Genomic DNA, 23,075 nt, shown 5'->3' on the forward strand with positions numbered 1-23,075 from the left:
CCTAGAGGTCTCTGACATCACTACTTTGGCATTCCTCTCATTATTAGTGGCATTTTGTTTTTGTGTTCATAATCTACCGAGTGAACCACCCTACACTGTCGGTGGGAATGTAAATTGCTGCAGTAACTATGGACAATAGAATGGAGGTTCCTTACAGAAACTAACAAAAGCGTTACCATATGATCCAGCAATCCCACTCCTGGGCATATATTCAGAGAAAACTCTAGTTCGAAAAGACACATGCACCCCAATGTTCACAGCAGCACCATTCACGACAGCCAAGACATGGAAGCAACTTAAATGTCCATTGACAGATGGATACATATGTGGTCTATATATACAGTTGAATATTACTCAGTCATAAAAAAAGAATGGGAATAATACCATTTGCAGCAACATAGATGGATTCAGAGTAAATGATATCATTTATATCTGAATATTAAAAAATGATACAAATGAACTTATTTACAAAACAGAAACAGACAGACATAGAAAACACTTATGATTACCAAAGCAAATGAGGAGAGAATAAATTAGAAGTTTAGGATTAACGGAACTAAAGAGCCTCTTGATGAAAGTGAAAGAGGAGAGTGAAAAAGTTGGCTTAAAGCTCAACATTCATTCAGAAAACTAAGATCATGGCATCTGGTCCCATCACTTCATGGCAAATAGATGGGGAAACAGTGACAGACTTTATTTGGGGAGGGCTCCAAAATCACTGCAGATGGTGGCTGCAGCCATGAAACTGAAAAACGCTTGCTCCTTGGAAGAAAAGTTATGACCAACCTAGACAGCATATTAAAAAGCAAAGACACTACTTTGCCAACAAAGGTGAGTCAGTTCAGTTGCTCAGTCGTGTCCGACTCTTTGCGACCCCATGAATCGAAGCACGCCAGGCCTCCCTGTCCATCACAAACTCTCGGAGTTTACTCAAACTCATGCCCATCGAGTCGGTGATGCCATCCAGCCATCTCATCCTCTGTCTTCCCCTTCTCCTCCTGCCCCCAATCCCTCCCAGCATCAAGGTCTTTTCCAATGAGTCAACTCTTCGCATGAGGTGGCCCAAGTATTGGAGTTTCAGCTTCATCATCAGTCCTTCCAATGAAAACCCAGGACAGATCTCCTTCAAGATGGACTGGTTGGATCTCCTTGCAGTCCAAGAGACTCTCAAGAGTCTTCTTCAACACCACAGTTCAAAAGCATCAATTTTCTGGCGCTCAGCTTTCTTCACAGTCCAACTCTCACATCCATACATGACCACTGGAAAAACCATAGCCTTGACCAGACAGACCTTTGTTGGCAAAGTAATGTCTCTGCTTTTTAATATGCTATCTAGGTTGGTCATAACTTTCCTTCCAAGGAGTAAGCGTCTTTTAATTTCATGGCTGCAGTCACCATCTGCAGTGATTTTGGAACCCCAAAAAATAAAAGTCTGACACTGTTTCCGCTGTCTCCCCATCTATTTCCCATGAGGTGATGGGACCATATGCCATGGTCTTAGTTTTCTGAATGTTGAGCGCCAACAAAGGTACGTCTAGTCAAAGCTATGGTTTTTCCAGTAGTCACGTATGGATGTGAGAGTTGGACTATAAAGAAAGCTGAGTGCCAAAGAACTGATGTTTCTGAACTGTGGTGTTGGGTAGACTCTTGAGAGTCCCTTGGACAGCAAGATCCAACCAGTCCATCCTAAAGGAAATCAGTCCTGAATATTCATTGGAAGGTCTGGTGCTAGAGCTGAAACTTCAATACTTTGGCCAACTGACTCATCTGAAAAGACTCTAATGCTGGGAAAGATTGAAGGTGGGAGGAGAAGGGGATGAGATGGTTAGATGGCCTCACTGACTCAATGAACATGAGTTTGAGTATACTCTGGGATTTGGTGATGGACAAGGAGGCCTGGCGTGCTGCAGTCCATGGGGTCACAAAGAGGTGGACACAACTGAGCGACTGAACTGAGGATTAACAGATACACACAACTACATGTAAAACAAGTAAACAAGGATCTACAGTATAGCACAAGGAACTACACTATCTTGTAATAACCTAGAAAGGAAAACAACCTGAGAAAGAATATGTATCTATATATAACTGAATCACTTTTCTATTCACTTGAAACACAACACTGTAAATTAACTATACTCAAATTTCATTTAAAAAAAAAACTAGAAAATTTTCCTCCCAGACTGACAAGTACATTTTCCCTCTGAGACTCATCTAGATGTACTGACAAGGGGCATCACCATTGTGATGCAGTACTCAGATGTCTGCATCTGAAACAGAACAGGGCCCTGTGGTCCTTGCCCCGCAGTCCTCAGCTTGCCTCTTCTCTGTGGAAAAACTTCAGCCAAAGAACAAGTTCAATCAGAGAAGTAAGGAAAAGCAGAAGCAAAGAAAAGCAAACAGGACAAAACAGTAACAACTTAAGTCATTAAGCAAAATCAAGGCCCTGCAGTTTCTTCTCATGGGTGAGTGATAATATTGCATATTGCGAGCCATTCGGGTGAGCTGTCTTAGAGACTAAAACTCCCACCAGGTGGAAGAAGTTAACTCCATGATGACCAACCAGACACTAGCCATGACACAGCTGCTACAATTCTGAGACCTGGCCTTGACAAAATGTGAACAAACTGACTCTGAAACTGGAGATTAACTGTATTTAAAACAATCAAGATGACTCCAATCAGAGGACCGTCATGACGGATTTCAAGATGACTGTCAGAACTGACTCTACTGTTTTTCCATGTAGGTGCCTCCATCCAACTAATGGAGGCGGGTGGGGAAGGTCCTGTCTTTCCACAAAACTTGCCTCTTTATTGGCTTTGAGCAGTGAGCAGGTGGACCCCCACTTTGGGTAATACATCTTTCCTACACCTATAAAAGAAACTGCTTTTCACTGCTTCATTTCAATTTCATTACTATGATCCTGAAAGTATATTTACTGTCAGCATGACGCATAGAAATCCTGTTTTTTCCCCATAACCTGTTTATTTATTATTGATACTAAGGCCTTGCTAAAGGGAGCATACTCAGTAAAATGCCTAGAAGGATTATCAGCATGTGAACTCGGATTTTCCTATTATCAAAATCTGTTTGAAACAAACGGACAGCCTTAATACCACCAAAAACTGCCACACGAGCATTCTTTAAAGCACCGGGGGAGGAGTTAAATTACCGCAACGCGAGGCAGAAAATGTAGATGCAAACAATTCAAACCCACCCTCAGGTCTTGAAAACCAACTGATTACTTAGGGAGGTGAATTTCCGGTCTCCCAAAGAACACGTCATTGAAACCCACCGACCCACAGCAAATCTTTCAAACCCACAGCTTTGAATAACCACGGAAAAGGGCACCCCGCACCGCCCCTCCGCGCCGACTGGCGCGCCCCCAACGGGCCGAGCCGGTCCCTCCGCGCGCCGCCGGCCCGCTCGGATTCAGGACGGCTAACTAACCAGCTCCTTAAGTTGCTCCCCACAAGAAGTCCAGCTCAGAAGCCCGCGCCCCTCAGGCCCCTCAAGCCACAGCCGGAGCAGGTGCTGCTGCACTTACAAACCACCCGCCACTGCCGCCGCCGCTCCGCCCGCGGACCCAAAGGCTCCTGGAGAGTGTAGTTCCTTCGGCCCCTCTGCGCTTGCGCGAGCGCGCCGTTGGACACACGCAAACTACAACTCCCAGAGAAGCCCCAAAGACACCCGTTAGTGGGCGCTCGCGGCCAGGCACCGTCCGCCCGGGCGTGGGTTCGGGGCCGGAGTAGTGGGCGGCTAAGCAGCGGGGAGATGGCTGCCGCAGAGCACTTCCGGGTCCGATCACCGCCCCCCGCCCCCTTGGCCTTTGAAAATGTCGCTGGCGCTCTCGCGAGAAGTGAGTCTTCTCGTCCCTGGAAACACGCGTCTGTGGATGATCTGGTCGGTGGAGGAAGCTTTTTTGCCAAGATTTCTTTGGTTTTTGTTGTCTTTGCCAGGCGGGACCGAGTAAAGGAAGGGAGGGCAGTCGGCCACACTATTTCATGGCAAAGACAACCTTGTGATGAATTCACTGCTTGTCTTTATCGCTTGTCTTTGCTGCCTAATGCGTATTTGGCCGTGTGCACAGTAAGTGTTGAAACTATGTTATTTTGAACACTGGCGTGCAAAGCTCGAAATTTTTTTTGTTAATTGCCATCGCAGAGTGCTGCGTAGAAGCGGACTCAACAGTGCAAGGTAGCATTGTGTACACAACTTGGGCTTTGTGCCTTTTTATAAATATTTAAAGAAATCAAACGAAGTGCCATTTGTAACAACCGGTATAAGAAACAAACTAGCGCCTACTGCTGGCCCTGCACGACAGTACGGGGCAGTAATGGAGAGACAGTTGTTGGGGCAAGGAATGATAACTGTATTCCAAAAGCCAGAGAACAGAAAATGGTGTACTTGGGCCCCTAAAGAACCATCTTGGCAGAGTTAGACTTCCGACTTTTTTTGCACTAAAAGCCTCCAGAGGCAGGGCAGAGTGGTAAAGTAACCTACTCCTGGTTCTCCTCAGCGTCTGGAGGAGATGTGTTAATTTCTTCCTTAATGCAGTCATTCAGAGGTGGGCCTGGTCAGGATGTTTCTAGTCAGGGAGCTTGAAATCGGGGGAAACAAATATTCTGGTACAAGTTCTACAAAAACAAAGGTACTCTAGCTGAACAAAGGTATTTATGCTTAATACCAATTACCTGGAAGGCAGTGTTCCCAGAGATGAGTCATTATGTATAATTTAAGCTGGCAAGCAGAGGAACCAGAGATCAAATTGCTAACATCTGTTGGATCATAGAAAAAGCAAGAGAGTTCCAGAAAAACATCTACTTCTGCTTTATTGACTACACCAAAGCCTTTGACTGTGTGGGTCACAGCAAACTGGAAAATTCTTCAAGAGATGGGAATACCAGACTGACCACCTTACCTACCTCCTGAGAAACTGCTATGCAGGTCAAGAAGCAACGGTTAGAACAGGACATTGAACAATGGACTGGTTCCAAATTGGGGAGTACATCAAGGCTGTATGCAGAGTACATCATGGGAAATGCTGGGCTGGATGAAGCACAAGCCGGAATCAAGATTGCCGGTAGAAATACCAATAACCTTAGATGTGCAGATGCAAAGATCTGCAGATAATAACCTTTATGGCAGAAAGTGAAGAGGAACTGAAGAACCTCTTGATGAAAGTGAAAGAGTGAAAAATCTGGTTTGTAACTCAACGTTCAAAAACCTAAGATCATGGCATCCAGCCCCATCACTTCATGGCAAATAGATGGCGAAACAATGAAAACAGTGACAGGCTTTATTTTCTTGGGCTCCAAAATCACTGCAGATTGTGACTGCGGCCCTGGAATTAAAAGATGCTTGCTCTTTGGAAGAAAAACTATGACCAACATAGACAGCATATTCAAAAGCAGAGATACTACTTTGCCAACAAAGGTACATCTAGTTAGAGCTATGGTTTTTTCCAGTAGTCATGTATGGATGTGAGAGTTGACCCATAAAGAAAGCTGAGCACCAAAGAATTGATGCTTTTGAACTGTGGAGTTGGAGAAGACTCTCGAGAGTCCCTTGGATTGCAAGGAGATTCAACCAGTCCATCCTAAAGGGAATCAGTCCTGAATAGTCATTGGAACAACTGATGCTGAAGCTGAAACTCCAGTACTTTGGCCAAGTGATGTGAAGAACTGACTCACTGGAAAAGACCCTGATGCTGGGAAAGGAAAGGTAGGAGGAGAAGGGGCCGACAGAGGATGAGATGGTTGGATGGCTTCACTGACTTGATGGACATGAGTTTGAGCAAGCTCCAGGAGTTGGTGATAGACAGGGAAGCCTGGCATGCTGCAGTCCTTGAGGTTGCTTGGAGTCAGACACAACTGAGCGACTGAACTGACTGAAGCTGGTAGGCAACATCTTTTTAGTGATTAACTTGTATGAAAAGGTTCTTTCCTATTATACTGCTGCTGCTACTGCAAAGTCACTTCAGTCGTGTCCGACTCTGTGCGACCCCATCCCTGGGATTCTCCAGGCAAGAACACTGGAGTGGGTTGCCATTTCCTTCTCCAATGCATAAAAGTGAAAGTGAAGTTGCTCAGTCGTGTCCCACTCTTCAGGACCCCATGCACTGCAGCCTACCAGGCTCCTCCATCCATGGGATTTGCCAGGCAAGAGTACTGGAGTGGGGTGCCATTGCCTTTTCTGTCCTATTACACTACCACTGAGTTAGTTTTAAAAAAAACAGGGACTTCCCTGGTGATCCAATGGCTAAGACTCCATGCTCCTAACTGTAGGGAACCCAGATCGATCCCTGGTCAGGGAACTAGATCACACATGTCACAACTAAAAGAATCCACATGCTGCAACCAAGACCTGGCAGCTAAATAAATAAATACATATATTTGTTAAAAGATTACTTTAAAGACATTTTTGTAAAAATTGGGCTTCCCAAAAGTGTTTTGCTAGCTACTTCAAAACTAGTCCTTCTTCCCGAAATCATGGTTTTCTTTTCTTTTTTTAATTATGGATGAGAAGTCAAAGCCCAAGACATCCAAAGTCACACAACTAGATGCCACACAAGGAACCAAATGCTCATCCTCATTTATTACAGTCCTTTGACTTGAAAACTTGCCCAAGTCTTTTTTTTTTTCAAGTGTGTATCTTTTAAAAATAGTTACAATATTTCCTACTTTTTTGCCTATATTTTATTCCTCTATTCTAATTCAGTCTAAGTATCACATTGGTTATTGGTTGAATAAATTAGTCTTTTACTACATTCAAGTCGTAACTGACTTTTAAATCAATGTTACATAAATGTTCACCTGTAGCCCAGGTAATTTTCAAAACTGCCCACTAAGCTTAAAGGTTCTTAAAATCCATTACAAGGTGGAAGGGGGGTTTCTGAGTAGAGGCTCTGCATGCTGCAAATACCTGGCTCTGAGGCAGCGCAAATCCCAGCTAGCGCCTGCTCACTCCTGGTGGTCCGCCTCGGCCGAGTCCTGCATGGAGATGGCAGACGACCTTGGAGACGAGTGGTGGGAGAACCAGCCGGCAGGAGCAGCCAGCAGCCCAGGAGCATCAGATGGTGAAGGAGGAGGAGACACAGAAATCTCGCAGCAGGAGACGGCTCCAGGTCCTGCCCTGTCCGAGAAAACCAAGCTGCCTAAAGAATGTTTCTTGATACAACCGAAGGAAACAAATGAAGATGCAGCCAAGACCAGGAAGCGGAAAAAGAAGAAAATTACTGATATTCTTGCAAAATCAGAGCCAAAACCAGGGACACCTGAAGACCTACAGAAGCTGATGAAGGACTATTATAGCAGCAGTCGCTCCATGATTGAATTAGAAGAACTAACCCTACCAGACTCTTGCTTCCTCAAAGCCAGTGATTTAACTCACAGTCTTTCATCATATCTAAAAGAAGTCTGCCCCAAATGGGTGAAACTTCAGAAAAACCACAGTAAGAAGAAATCAGTCCTGATGCTGATTATCTGTGGCTCTGCCATCTGAGCTCTGGAGCTCATTAGGTCAATGACTGCATTCAGAGGAAACAGCAAAGTTATGAAATTATTTGCAAAACACATAAATGTCCAGGAGCAGGTAAAATTGCTGGAGAAGCATGTAGTACACCTGGGTATAGGAACTCCAGGGAGGATTAAAGAACTCATTGAGGTGGCCTTCATTTGAACCCCTTAAAGTTTCTGATTTTTGACTGGAACTGGAGCGATCAGAAGTTGAGAAGGATGATGGACATTCCTGAGATAAGAAAGGAGGTTTTTGAACTTCTGGAAAAAGGAATCCTCAGTCTGTGCAAGACAGAATCTTTGAAGCTGGGCCTTTTCTAAATCTGGATCCTAATGAAAAGTCCTGTTTTCCTGGTGGGATTTGTATGGCTCTGGCCCATTGCAAGCACCTGGTAAATACCAGTTATTGTTTATTAAGTTGACTGTATCACCAGATGGATCACTAGGAATCTTAGGTGGGGATTCTTTTACAAAATGAATGTGTCCTTTGCCAATCCCTTGTGTAATAAAGCATCACTGGCTTGTGTGTGAAAAAAAAAAAAAAAAAAAAGGTGGAAGAGGGAGAGGAGAGGAACTGCCAGACAATGAAAAATACTGCATCTTCAAATTTTGCTGTAGAGAAAAGTCAGACTAAGAGCTCCCACAAGGGATTTTAGCCACAAATTACTCATTCTGATACAACCTTTTATATCATCACTGGAGGCAGGAGGGCACTGTAATATAATGGCTAATGGCCCATGCTTTGGAGTCAGGCAGCCTGGGATCAGAGGAGTTCTGTTCTCAGAACTGTTCTCATCTGTAAAATGGGGATGATAACACACTTGGCCTTCCCAACTGTGGTTCCACGTCTGTGGAAAAACAGTGGGGAAAAAAATTACACAAATTTCCTAAGAGCAAAACTGAATTTGTTGTGCACCAACAATTATTTACTTACATGGACAGAAGAGCCTGGCGGGCTACGGTCCATGAGGTCACAAAGAGTCAGACAACTGAGCAAATAACAGTAGGCCTGAACACTACAATTATAGAATTTACATAGTATTTACATGTACTACCTATTATAAGTAATTTAGAGGTGACTTTAAGTATAGGGAGGATCTAAGTATGTTACATGCAAACAGTATTCATTTTATATGAGGGACTTGAGAATTCAGGGATTCTGGTATCTGTGGGAGTCTTGGAACTAGTCCCCCATGCAAACCGGGACACAACTATTGTCTGCTTCATGAAATTATCAAGAATGTTAGATCAAAAGACTACATCTAGGGAGTTCCCTAGTGGTCCAGTGGTTGGTTAAGAATTTGCCTTCTAATGCAGGGGATGTGGGCTCAATCCCTGTCAGGAAACTAAGATCTCACATACATAGGCCCTTAGGGCCTTAAATAGAGAGAAGCCTGTGTGCCAAGGAAGAGCCCTGCATGCCACAGCTATGACTTGACACAGCTGTACTTAAGTAGTAAAAAATACATATATATATGTAAAAGTATGACATTTACCACGTGGTAAAAATTTAGGAAATTTTTTCACTTTTTAAAAACCACCATACTGAAGTATGACTGACATACAAAAAGCTATATATAATACATGTAACTTGATGAGTCTAGAGAAGTCCTCACCCAAGAAGCCATCATCACATCTATACCATAAACGAATCCATCAAGGCACTTGCAATTTTAAGACTTCCAACTGTTGATGAACTCAGTTTGTCTGCCAAAGTCCAGCTAGATAGGTCATGTCAGATGGTTCTGCAAAATATAAAAACAATATGTAATTCTCAAGTCATTTGGTAAGAATACTCTTTTAATTGGGCATGAAAAATCTTCAGAGAGTTGAGGACTTTTCTTTGCTAGCTATGATAGGAGTGACCGCTCTGTCCAGAAAGGACAGAATTTCAGGCCTGGCTATGGGAGGCTTCCCATGCTGACGCTGCTGTCCAGGCTAGAACAGGTGACCCCAGCATTGGATGGAGGGACCTGAGAGATGCAAGTACCCAGCCTCTAAGCAAAGGCAAGAAAAGCCACAGCCCACTTTACCCATGGGAAGTAGAGTTCCTCACTCAGGTTCTCAGGCTCAGATTTCCAGAATGTTACCTCACTAAGAAAATTTTTAACAACTACGTTGGATGTAGAAAGACATCTTTTAAAAAAAAAATCTTGTCATTTTAATATGGATAGAATTAGTGCTGGTGGGTTGGGCTTGCAGCGAAAGGTCATGGAAACCTATGAGTCTAAACAATGAAGGGATTATCACATGCACTACATTCTAGAATGTCTGAGCAATAATGTGGAGTAGATAATAAAGAGAATTCTAGCCTGAATCTGCTGGGATCACAGCAGAGCAATACAATGATAGTTAAGACTTTACTGTAATTATTGTCTGATGGTTCTTGACGCATTCTATGGGTTTTTATGCTTCAGATCAACTTGCAGCATTCTATGGGTTTTAAATGTTTTATTACACATTTTTAAAGCAGCACATTGACCCTTCAGAAATAAGATTACTGATTCCAGGGAGGGGAGATCAAGATGGCAGAGTAGGAGGACACAAAGTTCGCCTACCCTTACAAACACATCAAAAATACATCTACATGTGGAGCAATCCTCACTGAAGACAAATTGGAGACAGACAGCCTTGTAAAACCAAGCTTGTAAGAAAGATCCACACAGAATCAAATAGGAAGGGAAGAGAAGTAATTGGCTCAGGACCTGCAACCTGGAAGGGGACACAAAAGAGGAGAGAGTGACACAGGCCTGAAGACCTTTCCTGGGGAAGGGGCGGTTTTAGCCACTATTGGGCACCCTAGTCCTAGTGTCTGACAGTGGGAAGACATACCCCCTTAGGTGGCATGAAAACCAGTGGAACTAATAGGAAGGCTATAAGAACCCTAGACTCCACTCGTGAGGGACACGCACAAGCCTGCTTACTCCAGAAACAAGAGGAAGCAGAGTGACGCTGCCTGGGTTCTGCTGGTTTCCTAGAACCGCCCCAGCACACAGCCCAGCACACACCCACAGCTCCATGTTAGGGTAAAGGTGCAGCACCTGAGGTGACTGCAAGACTGGGAGGCACAGAACAGGCTCAGACCCCTAAACGGGGTAGAGGAGGCATCGGTGCACTTGCTGAGGAGCACATCAGAGGCAATGCAGCTCTGACTGGTGCTGCAGCCTATGCCAGCCACCTGCTCTAATCCCACCTGCTCCAGCCCTGTGCTCTTGAGAGCAAAAGAAGGGTCCTGTGCCGGATCCTTGCAAGGGTGGGCAGACCACCCAAGTTAAGCCTCCCTCGGATCAGTTCCTACCCTCACCCTATTTAAAGAACCAGGTCACCCCAGCTCCTGGAGCAGGGGCACCTGATGTTTGTTTTCACGTCCTCTTACTGCAGCACAAAGTCTGACCTCATCAATTTCTATCGATAAGGAGTCCAAGGGGACTTCCCTGGTCGTACAGTGGATAGAAATCCGCTTGCCAATGCAGGGGACACTGGTTCCCTCTCTGGTCTACGAAAATCCCACATGCCTTGTAGCAACTAAGCCCATGCTCCATAACCAGAGAAGCCACCACAATGTGCACCCCAACAGAGTAGCCCCCTCGCCACAACTACAGAAAAATCCACGCATGACAAAGACCCAGTGCAGCCAAAGATAAAAATAAACATTTTTAGAGAGTCCAAGGACCCCAGTCTATAACATTTATACATCTGCTTGTTTGCTGTAAACCTTTGACTATCTTCTAGGATCTGGTAAGGTAGTTTCTGACAGGTTTTGTCAAGTTTTAAAAGATGTTTCAAAAATTAATTTAAGAAACTGTTTTGGGACTTCCCTGGTGGTCCAGTGATTAAGACTCCGAGGTTCCACTACAGGGGGATAAGTGTTTGATCCCTGGTCAGGGAACTAAGCTCCCACATGTTGCCCTACACAGTTCCCCAAAATTGTTTTGCGGTAGGGATGGACCTTGTACCATTTTTGCTGATGTTAGCTAAATTGATTCTCACACAATCTTGTAAGGTAGGGGCCCTGAACCTTTGGGATCTAATGCCTGATGATCTGAGGTGGAGATGATGTAAACATAATAGAAATAAAGGGAACAATAAATGTAACGTACTTGAATCATCCCACCCCTTCTGTGGAAAATCTATCTTCCATGAAACTGGTCCCTGGTGCCAAAAATGTTGGGGACTGCTGCTGTAAGGTAGCTTGTCCATAATCCCCTGGGAATTAAGTAGTAAAGTCAGGATTCAAATCCATATTCTTTCTACATCTTTTTTATTCCCATTTTATTCACTATTTGGAGAATTTTATCATTTCCCATTAGGTCTGGCTAGTCAAAGCTATGGTTTTTCCAGTAGTCATATATGGATGTGAGAGTTGGACTACAAAGAAAGCTGAGTGCCAAAGAATTGAAGCTTTTGAACTGTGGCATTGGAGAAGACTCTTCAGAATCCCCTGGACTAAAGGAGATCCAACCAGTCCATCCTAAAAGAAATCAGTTCTGAATATTCACTGGAAGGACTGATGCTGAAGATGAAACTCCAATACTTTGGCCACCTGATGCAGAGATCTGACTCATTGGAAAAGACCCTGATGCTGGGAAAGACTGAAGGCAGGAGGAGAAGGGGACGACAGAGGATAGGATGGTTGGATGGATATGAGTTTGGGTAAACTCCGCGAGTTGGTGATGGACAGGGAAGCCTGGCGTGCTGCAGTCCATGGGGTCGCAGAGTCGGACACGACTGAGAGACTGAACTGATCGCCCCTCTATTCAGTGAGTGGCCAGCCCCTCCTCTCTGGAATGGCACATTGTTGTCCTTATTTAGTCCATAAGTCCCGTCTGACTCTGTGCGACACCCCTCCACCCCCGCACACAAACACACCCTCCCCACTGGACTGCAGCCCTCCAGGCTCCTCTGTCCATGGGATTCTCCAGGCAAGAATAACTGGAGTCGGTTGCCATGCCCTCCTCTTCCAGGGGTTCTTCCCGACCCAGGGATAGAGTCCAGGTCTCCAGAATTGGTAGACCGATTCTTTACCGTCTGAGCTACCAAGGAAAACACCTATTTCTAATTACTCAGTAACACTACCAAGAACTACAAACTCTGAGAATCCTGCACTAAAATTAGCCTCATGTTTCCCCAATCTCAAATCCTCTCGAAATTGTTCCTTTCCCGCTCCGGAAAACTGCCCTCCTTCCTCAGGCAGCACCACCACCGCTTTCCCCAAACTCCGAAGTTTGGAGTTCTCCTCATATCCCAAATGCCGCCTGAAAGATGAAAGATGAGTCCTGACGCCGGAAGAGCCTCGCGCAGTCCTGTCGCCGTCCGCGGCCCTGCCAGTCCAGGGCGGCGCCGGAACCCCAGAACCCGGAGAGGGACGCGCCCGGAATCCGGAAGCGACCGGACCCGGGAGTCCCGAGACCTGAAGCCCCGGGAGTTGGAAGCCGAGAACTCGGGGCTGCCAGCGCCCGAGTTGGCCGGAGCCTCAGGCAGGTGCGTGGACGCCGCTGCGGCCGACCGGTTGGGCCGGGCAGTCAGCTGAAGGTCCGGGGTAGAGGCCGGGCGGGGACCGCGCCGACCGTGTGGGGAGGGCTGGGCCCCGCGCCGCGGTGGGCGCCGCCGGCGGCCAGCAGACGCCCTGCCCGTGAGCTCCTGCGGGGACGCGGGCGTGGCGCCGGCCCAGGGGACACAAGGCGGGGCGGGCCGCCCGGGTGCCTCGGCCTGTCCCCAGCTCGGAAAAGTGAAAAGATGGAGATAGAATTTAGTTTTTTCATGTTTTTTGTTTGTTTTTAATAGTTTTTTCTTGTTTCCAATGTGCTAAACAGGCTTTCTCCTGAAAGTTAGGTTCCAGAGAAAGAAACTTGCCTAATAGTGCATTTTGGTGACTAATCAGGGAATGTAGCCCGACCTGGCGAGTGACAGGGAGCCCGGGACGGAAACAGGGAAGGTACCTGTGAGTCCAAAGTGCAAAGCCCGGAAATGAGTAGCTGACGCCTTGGGAAAGCGCGTGGATGTGGGTGCAACAGACGGCTGCCCTGTGTGGAGCCATGATGTGCTCTGGGGTGGACGCAGTGCCGCAGCCTTTGCCATTGCAGGGGTTTTAACAGTCCCATTAGAGAGGTGCGGAATTAATGACATTTGAGCCCAGAAATGCAGGTAGTGTCAGAAGGGTTTTGGGGTTTTTTGTTTGTTTTTTTAATACTCCTAGGCTTAAATTCCGGCTTCCCTGGTGGCTCAGACAGGAAATAATCCGCCTGCAATGCAGGAGACCCAAGTTCAATCCCTGGGTCAGGAAGATTCCCCTGGAGGAGGGCGTGGCAACCCACTACAGTATTCTTGCCTGGAGAATCCCCATGGGCGGAGGAGCCTGGCGGGTTACAGTCCACGAGGCCACAAAAAGTCTGACAGGACTAAACGACTACGCACAGTACACAGCAGGCTTTAATTCATGCTTGGAAGTTTATAGTTAGCAAGCATTTGTTGAATGCCTACTGTGTGCCAAAAGATGTCTAGATTCCAAGGATATAAAGATGACCAAGGACAAGCTGTTCACATAGGCTTGCCATCCTGGAGACACTGATAATGTTAAGAATGCAGGCCATCCCATGATTACAGAGAGGTGTGTGACTAAAGCCACTGCTGAAGTGAAGGGAAAGTGTTAGTCCCTCAGTCCTGTCCAACTCTTTGCGACACCATGGGCTATAGCCTGCCATGCTCCTCTGTCTGTGAAATTCTCCAGGCAAGAATACTGGAGACTGTTGCTATTCCCTTCTTCAGGGGATCTTCCCTACCCAGGGTTTGAACCCGGGTCTCCTGCATTGCAGGCAGATTGTTTACTATCAGAGCCACCAGGGAAGCCAGGAGGGGAAACGCCAGCTGTAAAGATGCCAGATTGGGTGGCAGTGAGCCTCTTGCTCCCAGATGCATCCATGGTTTCTAAATAGAGACGGGATTTGTGAGGGGAGTCCTGGAGCTTCTTCGGACCTGAAGTGAACTGGGCCTGATGGATGGAAGACACCCAGAGCTCACATACAACAGAGCAGTCTCCAATGAAGATGTGAGATTGACTTCATGTGGAGAAAGTTTGAGAAGAAGAAACGGGTGGTATGTGTCTGTCAGGAAGCTGCTCGCAGAAGAGGCAGGTGTTTGAAGGAGACTCCAGACAGAACCTGCAGGAAGACAGGAGTCAAGGCCAGACTTGAAGTTTCACAAAATTTAGTGTCAGTCTCTCTCCTGCCCATGCAGCCTCTGCTGGACCAGAGGAGGCTCACTGCCACCCAATCTGGCATCTTTACAGCTGGCGTTTCCCCCCCTGACTTCCCTGGTGGCTCTGATAGTAAACAATCTGCCTGCAATGCAGGAGACCTGGGTTCAAACCCTGGGTAGGGAAGATCCCCTGAAGAAGGAAACGGCAACAGTCTCCAGTATTCTTGCCTGGAGAATTCCATGGACAGAGATTTATTAATATGTTTAAAATCTTTATATTCTGGTTTCACAACGTGAATGTTCTTAATGCTACTGAGCTGTATGCTTAAAAATGATTATTGTTCAGTCGTTCAGTCGGACACGACTCTGCAACCCCGTGAACTGCTTCCCTGTCCTTCTCCATCTCCCAGAGTTTGCTCAAATTCACATTCATTGAGTCGGTGATGGCATCCAACCATCTCATCCTCTGTTGCCCCCTTCTCCTCCTGTCTTCAGTCTTCCCCAGCATTTAGGGTCTTTTCCAATGAGGCTGCTGTTTGCATCAGGTGGCCAAAGTGTTGGAGCATCAGCTTCAGCACCAGTCCTTCCAATGAATATTCAGGGTTGATTTCCTTTAAAAATGATTCAAATGGTAAATTTTATGTTATGTATACTTTGTTGTTGTTTAGTTGCTAGTTATGTCCAACTCTTTTGCAACCCCATGGACTGTAGCCAGCCAGGCTCCTTTGTCCATGGAATTTTCCAGGCAAGAATACTGGAGTGGATTGCTATTTACTTCTCCAGGGGATCTTCCTGACCCAGGAATCAAACCCACATCTCCTGCATTGCAGGTGGATTCTTTACTGCTCAGCTACCAGGAAAGCCCATGTATACTTTACCACACAGGGAAAAAGTATATATTAACATTTTCTTCAAAATGTATAATGAACAAGTTTAGATAACCAAATACCTGATGACAGGGTAGGAGTTAAATAACAGAAAGCTTATGCACCACTACAAATTCTTTTGAAGAACATTTAGTGCCATAGGAAAATTCTCATGAAAAGTTAGAGAAACTGTCCATAAACTTAAATAAACAGTATGAATAAATAACATTTTATAAGAATACTGTACAAAATATTAATGATATGGGAAAAAATAATACCAAAAAGAAATATCTCAGTATCAACAGTTGGGGTTATTTCTGGATGGAGGGATCACAGGTGCTCTTTCTTTAATACATGTGTACTGCATATACGTGTGCAGAGTTGGTGGTATAGTGGTGAGCGTAGCTGCCTTCCAAGCAGTTCACGGTTGGCCAGGTTGGATTCCCGGCCAACGCAGCGTTCCCAGTGTTGGAGACTGAGAGCAAGGTGGATGAACCTGAATAGCATAGTCTCATACCTTTCACAGTGTCTGTCAGCATTCTTATCTATGCACAGTTCTAATTATGAATCTATCTGCATGTGAAAGACAGTCAACACCTGTGAAGTTTGGAGTTAGTAAACATTAATGCTGCAGAAAGGCAAAGTTAAATCCAGACACTTCTGTTTAACCAGATCTTAGACCATGTAAGAAACAAGAAATGTGAAGCCCTAGTTTGTTTATGGTTGGGCAGACACCACTAGGTCCTGGGTGGGATACACCAGTGTGAGTGGTGGCAGTGGGAGGGTCCCGAGGAGAGGAACAGCTGTGTGAAGGCCCTGAGGGTTTGCCAACCTGAAGAAAAGCCACCTGGGCCAGGATGATGCTGCGGGGAGGCCAGGCCTTGAACCCTGACAGGAAAATTGAATTTCATTTGAAACGCAATTTTCAAAATAAGAAAATGGTTATTCACACTTCAGTGTGGCAAAGGGATGAGAGGCACAGAGGAGCGGAGGTAGGGAAACAGTCAGTTTCCACTGTGGGGGGTGGGGAGGGCTGTAGATGTGGGAGAGAGCCTAGCTCCAGCAATGAGGGGAACCGTTGCCTATGGCAGGTACCCATGACAGGTGGGGGCCTTGACCTAGGACCACACCCTGGTGGGGACTGGCCAGGAGGAGACTGGGCATGTCAGGGGCCCATGCTGAGATGCAGTAAACCTTCTGTGCTAAACTGGGGGTCGTCAGCACACAGGTGCATTCTGGGTCTCCCATGGGCACTATAGTCCAGCAGAGGGCCTATGGGACTCCCATGGGACTCCAGCCAAGGGAACCCAGTGGTCAAGGGCAGGTGCAGTGGAGGAGGCCATCCTGAGAGGGACACCTGCTCACTGACCGTCTTCAACCCAGTGGGACCCGCAGCCTTCCGGGAAGTGCTAGCTCACTGTGGACAAGCTGTCAGAGAAGACTCCAGGTTCAAAGCCTGACAAATAGTTAGTCTATTAAACCCAGTATCTCACTATTCATTAGTTTATTATTAAATACAGATAAAAGTTCTTTCAGTTCAAAATATGTTTATTTTTCTTAGAAGTATTTCTTTTTTTCTGTTATGTCTAAACATAACAGCATTTTTACTACTAATGGTTCAAATTTTTCCCCCAGACTGGTTTTACAGAAACTTGTGTAACTAATGAGTCTCTTTGAGTTTAGAGAAGAATTATATGTAAAAATTCAGGGCTTCACTGTCACATAATCTTAATTTTTAATTTAGAAATAAATGCTTCTATGGTCTTAAAATGGGCTTCCCTCATAGCTCAGTTGGTAAAGAATCTGCCTGCAATGCAGGAGACCCCGGTTGATTCCTGGGTCAGGAAGATCCCCTGGAGAAGGGATAGGCTACCCACTCCAGTATTCTTGGGCTTCCCTTGTGGCTCAGCTGGTAAAGAATCCTCCTGCAATTCGGGAGACCTGGGTTCCATCCCTGGGTTGGGAAGATCCCCTGGAGAAGGGAAAGGCTACCCACTCCAGTATTCTGGCCTGGAGAATTCAATGGACTATACAGTCCATGGGGTCGCAAAGAGTTGGACATGACTGGGTGACTTTCACTTTCATAGTCTTAAAACACACCTATTTATAACCGAAATCTGCTACATTTTCATTAAGATGAATATCATGAGTCTATGCAAGAGAATCTGGGGGTGTTACAGTATTTGCCACAAAAATTAGAAACCAACATACAGTTTATAAACTTGGATAATGTTCAGATTTTGTGATTATAACATGATTGCAATATCTTTTTAAAAAAATAACGTTCAACTGCCTCACAGTTTTCCTGTAGAACAATCCTAAATTCACTGTCGATTGTATTCACTGAAAAGAGACTCCTTAAGAACTCTGACTTGAAACTTTTTTCCTACAGGATGACTGTGGGAATCTTCGCAAACTGTACCTTCTGTTTGAAAGTCAAGCACTTATCTCGTCAACAGAAGAGAAAACTACAAACTGATATTAAGGAAAATGGTGGAAATTTTTCCTTTTTATTAAATGCTCAGGTATTTTCAAATTTTATGAGAACTGTATGATAAACATTGTGCATTACCTGAGGGCAAGTCATGGTTAGAAGGGCAAGCAGAGGAAATCGGCAGCAGGAGAAAGCCAGAAAAGGCAGGAGAAGGTGTGCAGTTGTTTCCAGTTTTCACTGTTGTGGACAGTGGTGTGCTGGATGTTTTCCTGTCCCATCCTCATACGTTTCTTTAGTTACTTCCTTAAGAGTAGAATGAGCGGTTCAAAGGTGTTCATTATTTATTTATTTTAATTTGTTGATTTGTAATTTTATCAATTTATTTTTGAGTAAATATGAAGTATCTACACATTGTAGAATATCTAAAAAGTAAAATAATAATAAGTTAACTTATTTCCCACCATGGTTCCCGATTCTGGAGCTGCTCTCTGCATAGACAGCACACACGAGGACACGTGAGGGCACACGAGCACACAGCTCTGTTTCAGCCCAGACGCAGAAAACACACATTCTGCATTTACTTTTCCACTTCACAATTTGAGAGATAATTCTTCACTGTCACGTATCAAACTACTTCCTTTGTTATAGTACCTGGTGTGCACATTTCAGATGTTTATGTATATTGAAAACCAGTGTCCAAAAAGATGGACAAGTTTCTAAAATTAGAGACCATGTTGGCATTCTCTACCCAGAAAATGGACTGAGAATACGCAGGAATTATTCATCCATCCACAGAGATGGTGAGATAGATTAAGTTGTGTGATTCTGCCTAACCTGGTGCCGAATTGGGATATTTCATTTCTGACATTCACAGGCAAAGTATTAAATGCCAGAGAAGCACCCAGTACCTCCTGGCTGGAGTAGGACATGCCTTATAGAACAAGCAGGCTCCCTGTGGGCTGTGATCCACAAAGGGGCAGGTGGAGTCGGACCCCCCAGTGACCCAGAGGGAAGCACACCCTAGGGGCAGGCACTGCATTTCAGGCCTGGGGTCTAACAAATGGACTTCAAGTTTTACTTTTTATGATGAGGTGGTTAGTTGGTTAATCAGTTACGGTACACCCATATCCATACTCTGTTGATTTTTTAAAACTTTTATGTAACTAGAGATTGTCATTCATAAGAGTTTTAGAAATCTAAGAAATATTAGTACCAATGGGGTAAAAAATAGGTACAAATAATTTAATTTTTGTTTTTACTAATGCATAATTACTTGTTTTTTCTCAGTGCACACATGTAATCTTAGACAATGCTGATGTTCTGAGCCAGTATCAGCTGAAGTCTATTCAGAAGAACCATATTCTTATTGCAAACCCAGATTTTGTATGGGAATCTATCAAAGAAAGGAGACTGCTGGATACAAAGATTTATGGTCCCAGTGAGTCACTGGACATCACACCAGCTTCCAATGAAGAATGGAGCAGCTCTAGTAAGTATTTCATGTCAAGTGCCTAATGTATTGGGGCTTCCCAGGTGTTGATAGTGGTAAAGAACACACCTGGCAATGCAGAAGATGTGGGTTTGATCCCTGGGTCAGGAAGATCCCCTGGAGAAGGAAATGGCAACCCACTCCAGTATTCTTGCCTGGAAAATCCTATGGACAGAGAAGCCTGGTGGACTGTAGTCCACGGGATCTCAAAAGTCATATACAACTTAGCAACTGAGCACACACACACTTAATGTATTAGAGTTTCTACAGTAAACATTTTGGTTTATCAAAGATGTTATTGGCAAAAGATTGTCCAAATACTGTGAAACTAAGCAGGCTTCTTATCATCCCAGAAAAGGGTCAGCAAACTAGTGAAGGGCAAAAGATTTCTTTAGCAATAGAAATAGATTTCTCAGTGTTCCGTCTGATACACTCAGATTCAAAATGACTACAAAAACAACTGATAATCTCAGCAAGCTTGATGTGTAATTTTTTTTAATCTATTCAAAATTTTATTGTGGTCATACAAAGGCTACATTAGGTTAAATACAACATCCTATGAGGCAATTTTAACATTTATTAAATACAACATCCTATGAGGCAATTTTAACATTTATTAAACTGTTGTTCTAAGTATAAATTTACACATTGTATATACACTGAACATATCTGCTGAAGTCAGCACTGGTCTTCCATTATCATTTGATATATCTTAGTGAAAGATGTTGACTTTACAAGACTTTTTAATGTGAATCCTTAATATGAAAACTTGTACTACTTGTATGTAAATTGTTTAATGGGGAACCCAGTGAGTAGGCTTCTATCACTACCACGTCCTCCATTTTGTTGCATATTTAATTTTAAATGCATATAAGGTAGGGCAAAGTGTCAAGTTTAAATCTGAACACACTACCTAAATCTCCCAATTACCCGCAATGAATTATAGATGAAAGCTGGTTTGATCTGGTCCCAAACACCTAATACTAATGGTTTTTGTTTTCAAGAGAATTAACAGAATAAATTGTTCAGGTTGTTCCACAATGGAATGTAGACTAGACAAACTTCACCTGATACTTCAGATCTTTCTAAAGAAAGTGCTGACACTTGTTGAAGCGTCAGTGGAGAAGCTGTCTTGGAGGCTTGGCTGAGTGGGTGAAGACCCTCATTGTGTCCGAAGTGATTGCAGTGTCCTCCCCTCTTGCCAGTCACTGAATGACATCCTGTGATAAACGGCTGGCTCTGAAAAAGCATTCAAAGCAGATGGTTTGTGAAAAGAATCTGTTTCCATGCTATCAGAGAAAAGCCAGCCTCCCATATTCAAGAAGAGAGTTTTCCACAGATGATCAAGCTCATCACAGGGTGGACCCAACGGGCTGCTTGTAAACTTCATCCTTGTATTTCTTGTGAATCTTCGGCATGGTATTTAAGTCCTTAGTTTACTTGTAAAAGAACCATAAACCCCATCCTTCAGATAATACACAAAGTCTGGCTCATCACTTCTGGTATTTTCTATTCCAGAGAAAAATGTATCACTTCCAACAGCTTTCTTTTCAGTGATGTTAATAGCAAATGTAAAGGCAGAAGACACATAGTATCTCCTAGGTCCTGAAGTTGTCTTGACACTAGGTACTTCTGGAAATTGGAACATCTAGCCTGGGGCTGGCAACTTATGAACCTCTTTCAGCTGAAGTTTAATTCCTGTGACCGTCTCCCCTCCCCCATTCACAGTGGCTAGCACGGTCATTGCAAGGCTGAGGTCTGCAGCCACCTCACACACACTGGGCATCTGATAGAGCATGGGTGTTTACTTGAGAGTCTTGGCAGGCCCTTGAAACATGAAAATTGACACTGGTAATTTAGACCAAGTTCCTTAGCACATTACAAAAAACCACCTATTTTTCTTCAGGGTAGTGCCGCTCTCGGTGTTACCTTCTGCTGCGGTAGGTAGTGAGACCTCAGAGAAGGGGAGATGGGGCATGGCTGGTCCACCCCCACAGCAGCACACATCGGACCTGCAGACTGGAGCTGCAGGGACAGTGCCAGCGCCCCCAGACCCAGGATGGGAGAAACAAGTGAGCCTCACAAAGTACAGTCTTGGCATTTGGGTGATGGCGGTACGATTCCTCTATAAGCAAAACATGAAGCAAATGTGTTAGGCCTCACTTATGTGCCTTGATCCCCTCCTAGCTGGAGCCTCTCCAGTTCCTTCATTGAAGACACGATGACACTCAGGAGCTCATTCAAATCCATGGTGCATAAGAAACACATTCATAGCCACGCTCACCATAATCTTCAGGGCAGGAACATGCCACCTGAAATTGCATACCTGTTACTGAGCGCTTCTCGCTTGCCCAATAAATAGAAGTACAAAAATTTGTTTTCACCAACTTTTAATCTGTCTTCCTCTTTTCTTCTTGTATTGTCCTTAGATTACGAGTCTTTTATGTCTCCTGCATTGGCAGGCAGGTTCTTCACCACTAGTGCCACCTGGGAAGCCCATAGCTAATTTAAGGTGAAAGTGAAAGTCAGTCGTATCTGACTCTTTGCAACCCAAGGACTATACAGTCCATGGAATTCTCCAGGCCAGAATACTGAAGTGGGTAGCCGTTCCCTTCTCCAGGGGATCTTCCCAAGCCAGGGATCAAACCCAGGCCTCCCACACTGCAGTCGGATTCTTTACCAGCTGAGCCATAAGGGAAGCCCATAGCTAATGTAAGGACACCTAAGAAAACATAACAGCATAGCAAGATTTACTGCTAACTAATTTTAATATATATTTGAGTAATAGACGTGCTTTATTTGTTTGAATTCTAGAAATGGAAATGAATGATTCTTCATTCCTGGACAGTTCCACAGAGGAGAACACTGTTGAACTCACTAAGTAATCTACTTCTGATCTTTAAGACTTGACATAGTTTGTGAAATATTTTGTAAACCTCAGTATTAAAGTGCTTTTAGTACATCCATATTTTTATAGTATTTTAATTTATCTTGCTTATCTAACTCTTTATTAAGTTTTTAGTTATTCACTTACTGTAGTGAAAATTATTTTTATCTTGTCAGTATTATATGAGACTAGATGTAATTGTTAGATTGACTTTAAAAAAGAAAAACCACTGGAGATGAGATTTGGGCAGTCTGCTCTTTCTGTTACCTTCCTGAGCAGTGTTCTGAGTAAAGACCATTCATTAGTCTCTACCTGATACTTTAAAAGACCCTGATAATGGGAAAGATTGAAGGCAGGAGAAGAGGACGACAGAGGATGAGATGGATGGATGGCATCACCAACTCGATGGACATGAGTTTGAGCAGGCTCCAGGATTTGGTGATGGATGGGGAAGCCTGGCATGCCACAGTCTATGGGGTCGCAGAGTTAGACATGACTGAGCAGCTGAACTGAACTGATATTTTAAATAAATAAATAGAGACAGAAATAACATAGCCTTCCCCAAATGAAGTATATGAGTCTAAAGTTCTATACGGCTTCTTAAAGTGTACATACCCTCAGCTGCAGTGTCATTTAGATATCACAGTTGATCCCACTTTGTTAGTCTTCATGTTATAAGAGAGAACAA

General features: G+C 44.5%; 2 protein-coding genes and 1 pseudogene across 16 annotated transcripts in view; 2 read left to right on the plus strand and 1 right to left on the minus strand.

Moving 5' to 3' along the window:
- Window positions 1-10,630, minus strand: part of CPAP (centrosome assembly and centriole elongation protein) — a 44,215-nt gene extending 33,585 nt beyond the window's left edge. For 9 of the 13 annotated variants that reach the window (XM_070471616.1, XM_070471615.1, XM_070471614.1 and 6 more), the window contains exon 1: window positions 6,925-7,012. The gene's annotated coding sequence lies outside the window, so the exon portion shown is untranslated. The other 4 variants (XM_020915167.2, XM_020915181.2, XM_020915180.2 and 1 more) reach the window with 4 other exon arrangements.
- LOC139036342 (uncharacterized protein C3orf26 homolog pseudogene) lies at window positions 3,836-8,959 on the plus strand (annotated as a pseudogene).
- A 2,257-nt stretch (window positions 10,631-12,887) lies between the features above and the next one.
- PARP4 (poly(ADP-ribose) polymerase family member 4) overlaps window positions 12,888-23,075 on the plus strand; it is a 69,494-nt gene continuing 59,306 nt past the window's right edge. For 2 of the 3 annotated variants that reach the window (XM_020915116.2, XM_070471621.1), the window contains exons 1-4: window positions 12,889-12,998; window positions 17,970-18,102; window positions 19,299-19,500; window positions 22,315-22,381. In XM_020915116.2, the coding sequence (XP_020770775.2) occupies window positions 17,971-18,102; window positions 19,299-19,500; window positions 22,315-22,381 (401 nt within the window). In that variant the 5' untranslated portion in view covers window positions 12,889-12,998; window position 17,970. Of the gene's footprint in view, window positions 12,999-17,969; window positions 18,103-19,298; window positions 19,501-22,314; window positions 22,382-23,075 lie in introns of all 3 variants that reach the window. The other variant, XR_011489077.1, reaches the window with a different exon arrangement.

The sequence above is a fragment of the Odocoileus virginianus genome, chromosome 8 (genome assembly GCF_023699985.2).
Source record: "Odocoileus virginianus isolate 20LAN1187 ecotype Illinois chromosome 8, Ovbor_1.2, whole genome shotgun sequence".
Classification (NCBI taxonomy): domain Eukaryota; kingdom Metazoa; phylum Chordata; class Mammalia; order Artiodactyla; family Cervidae; genus Odocoileus; species Odocoileus virginianus.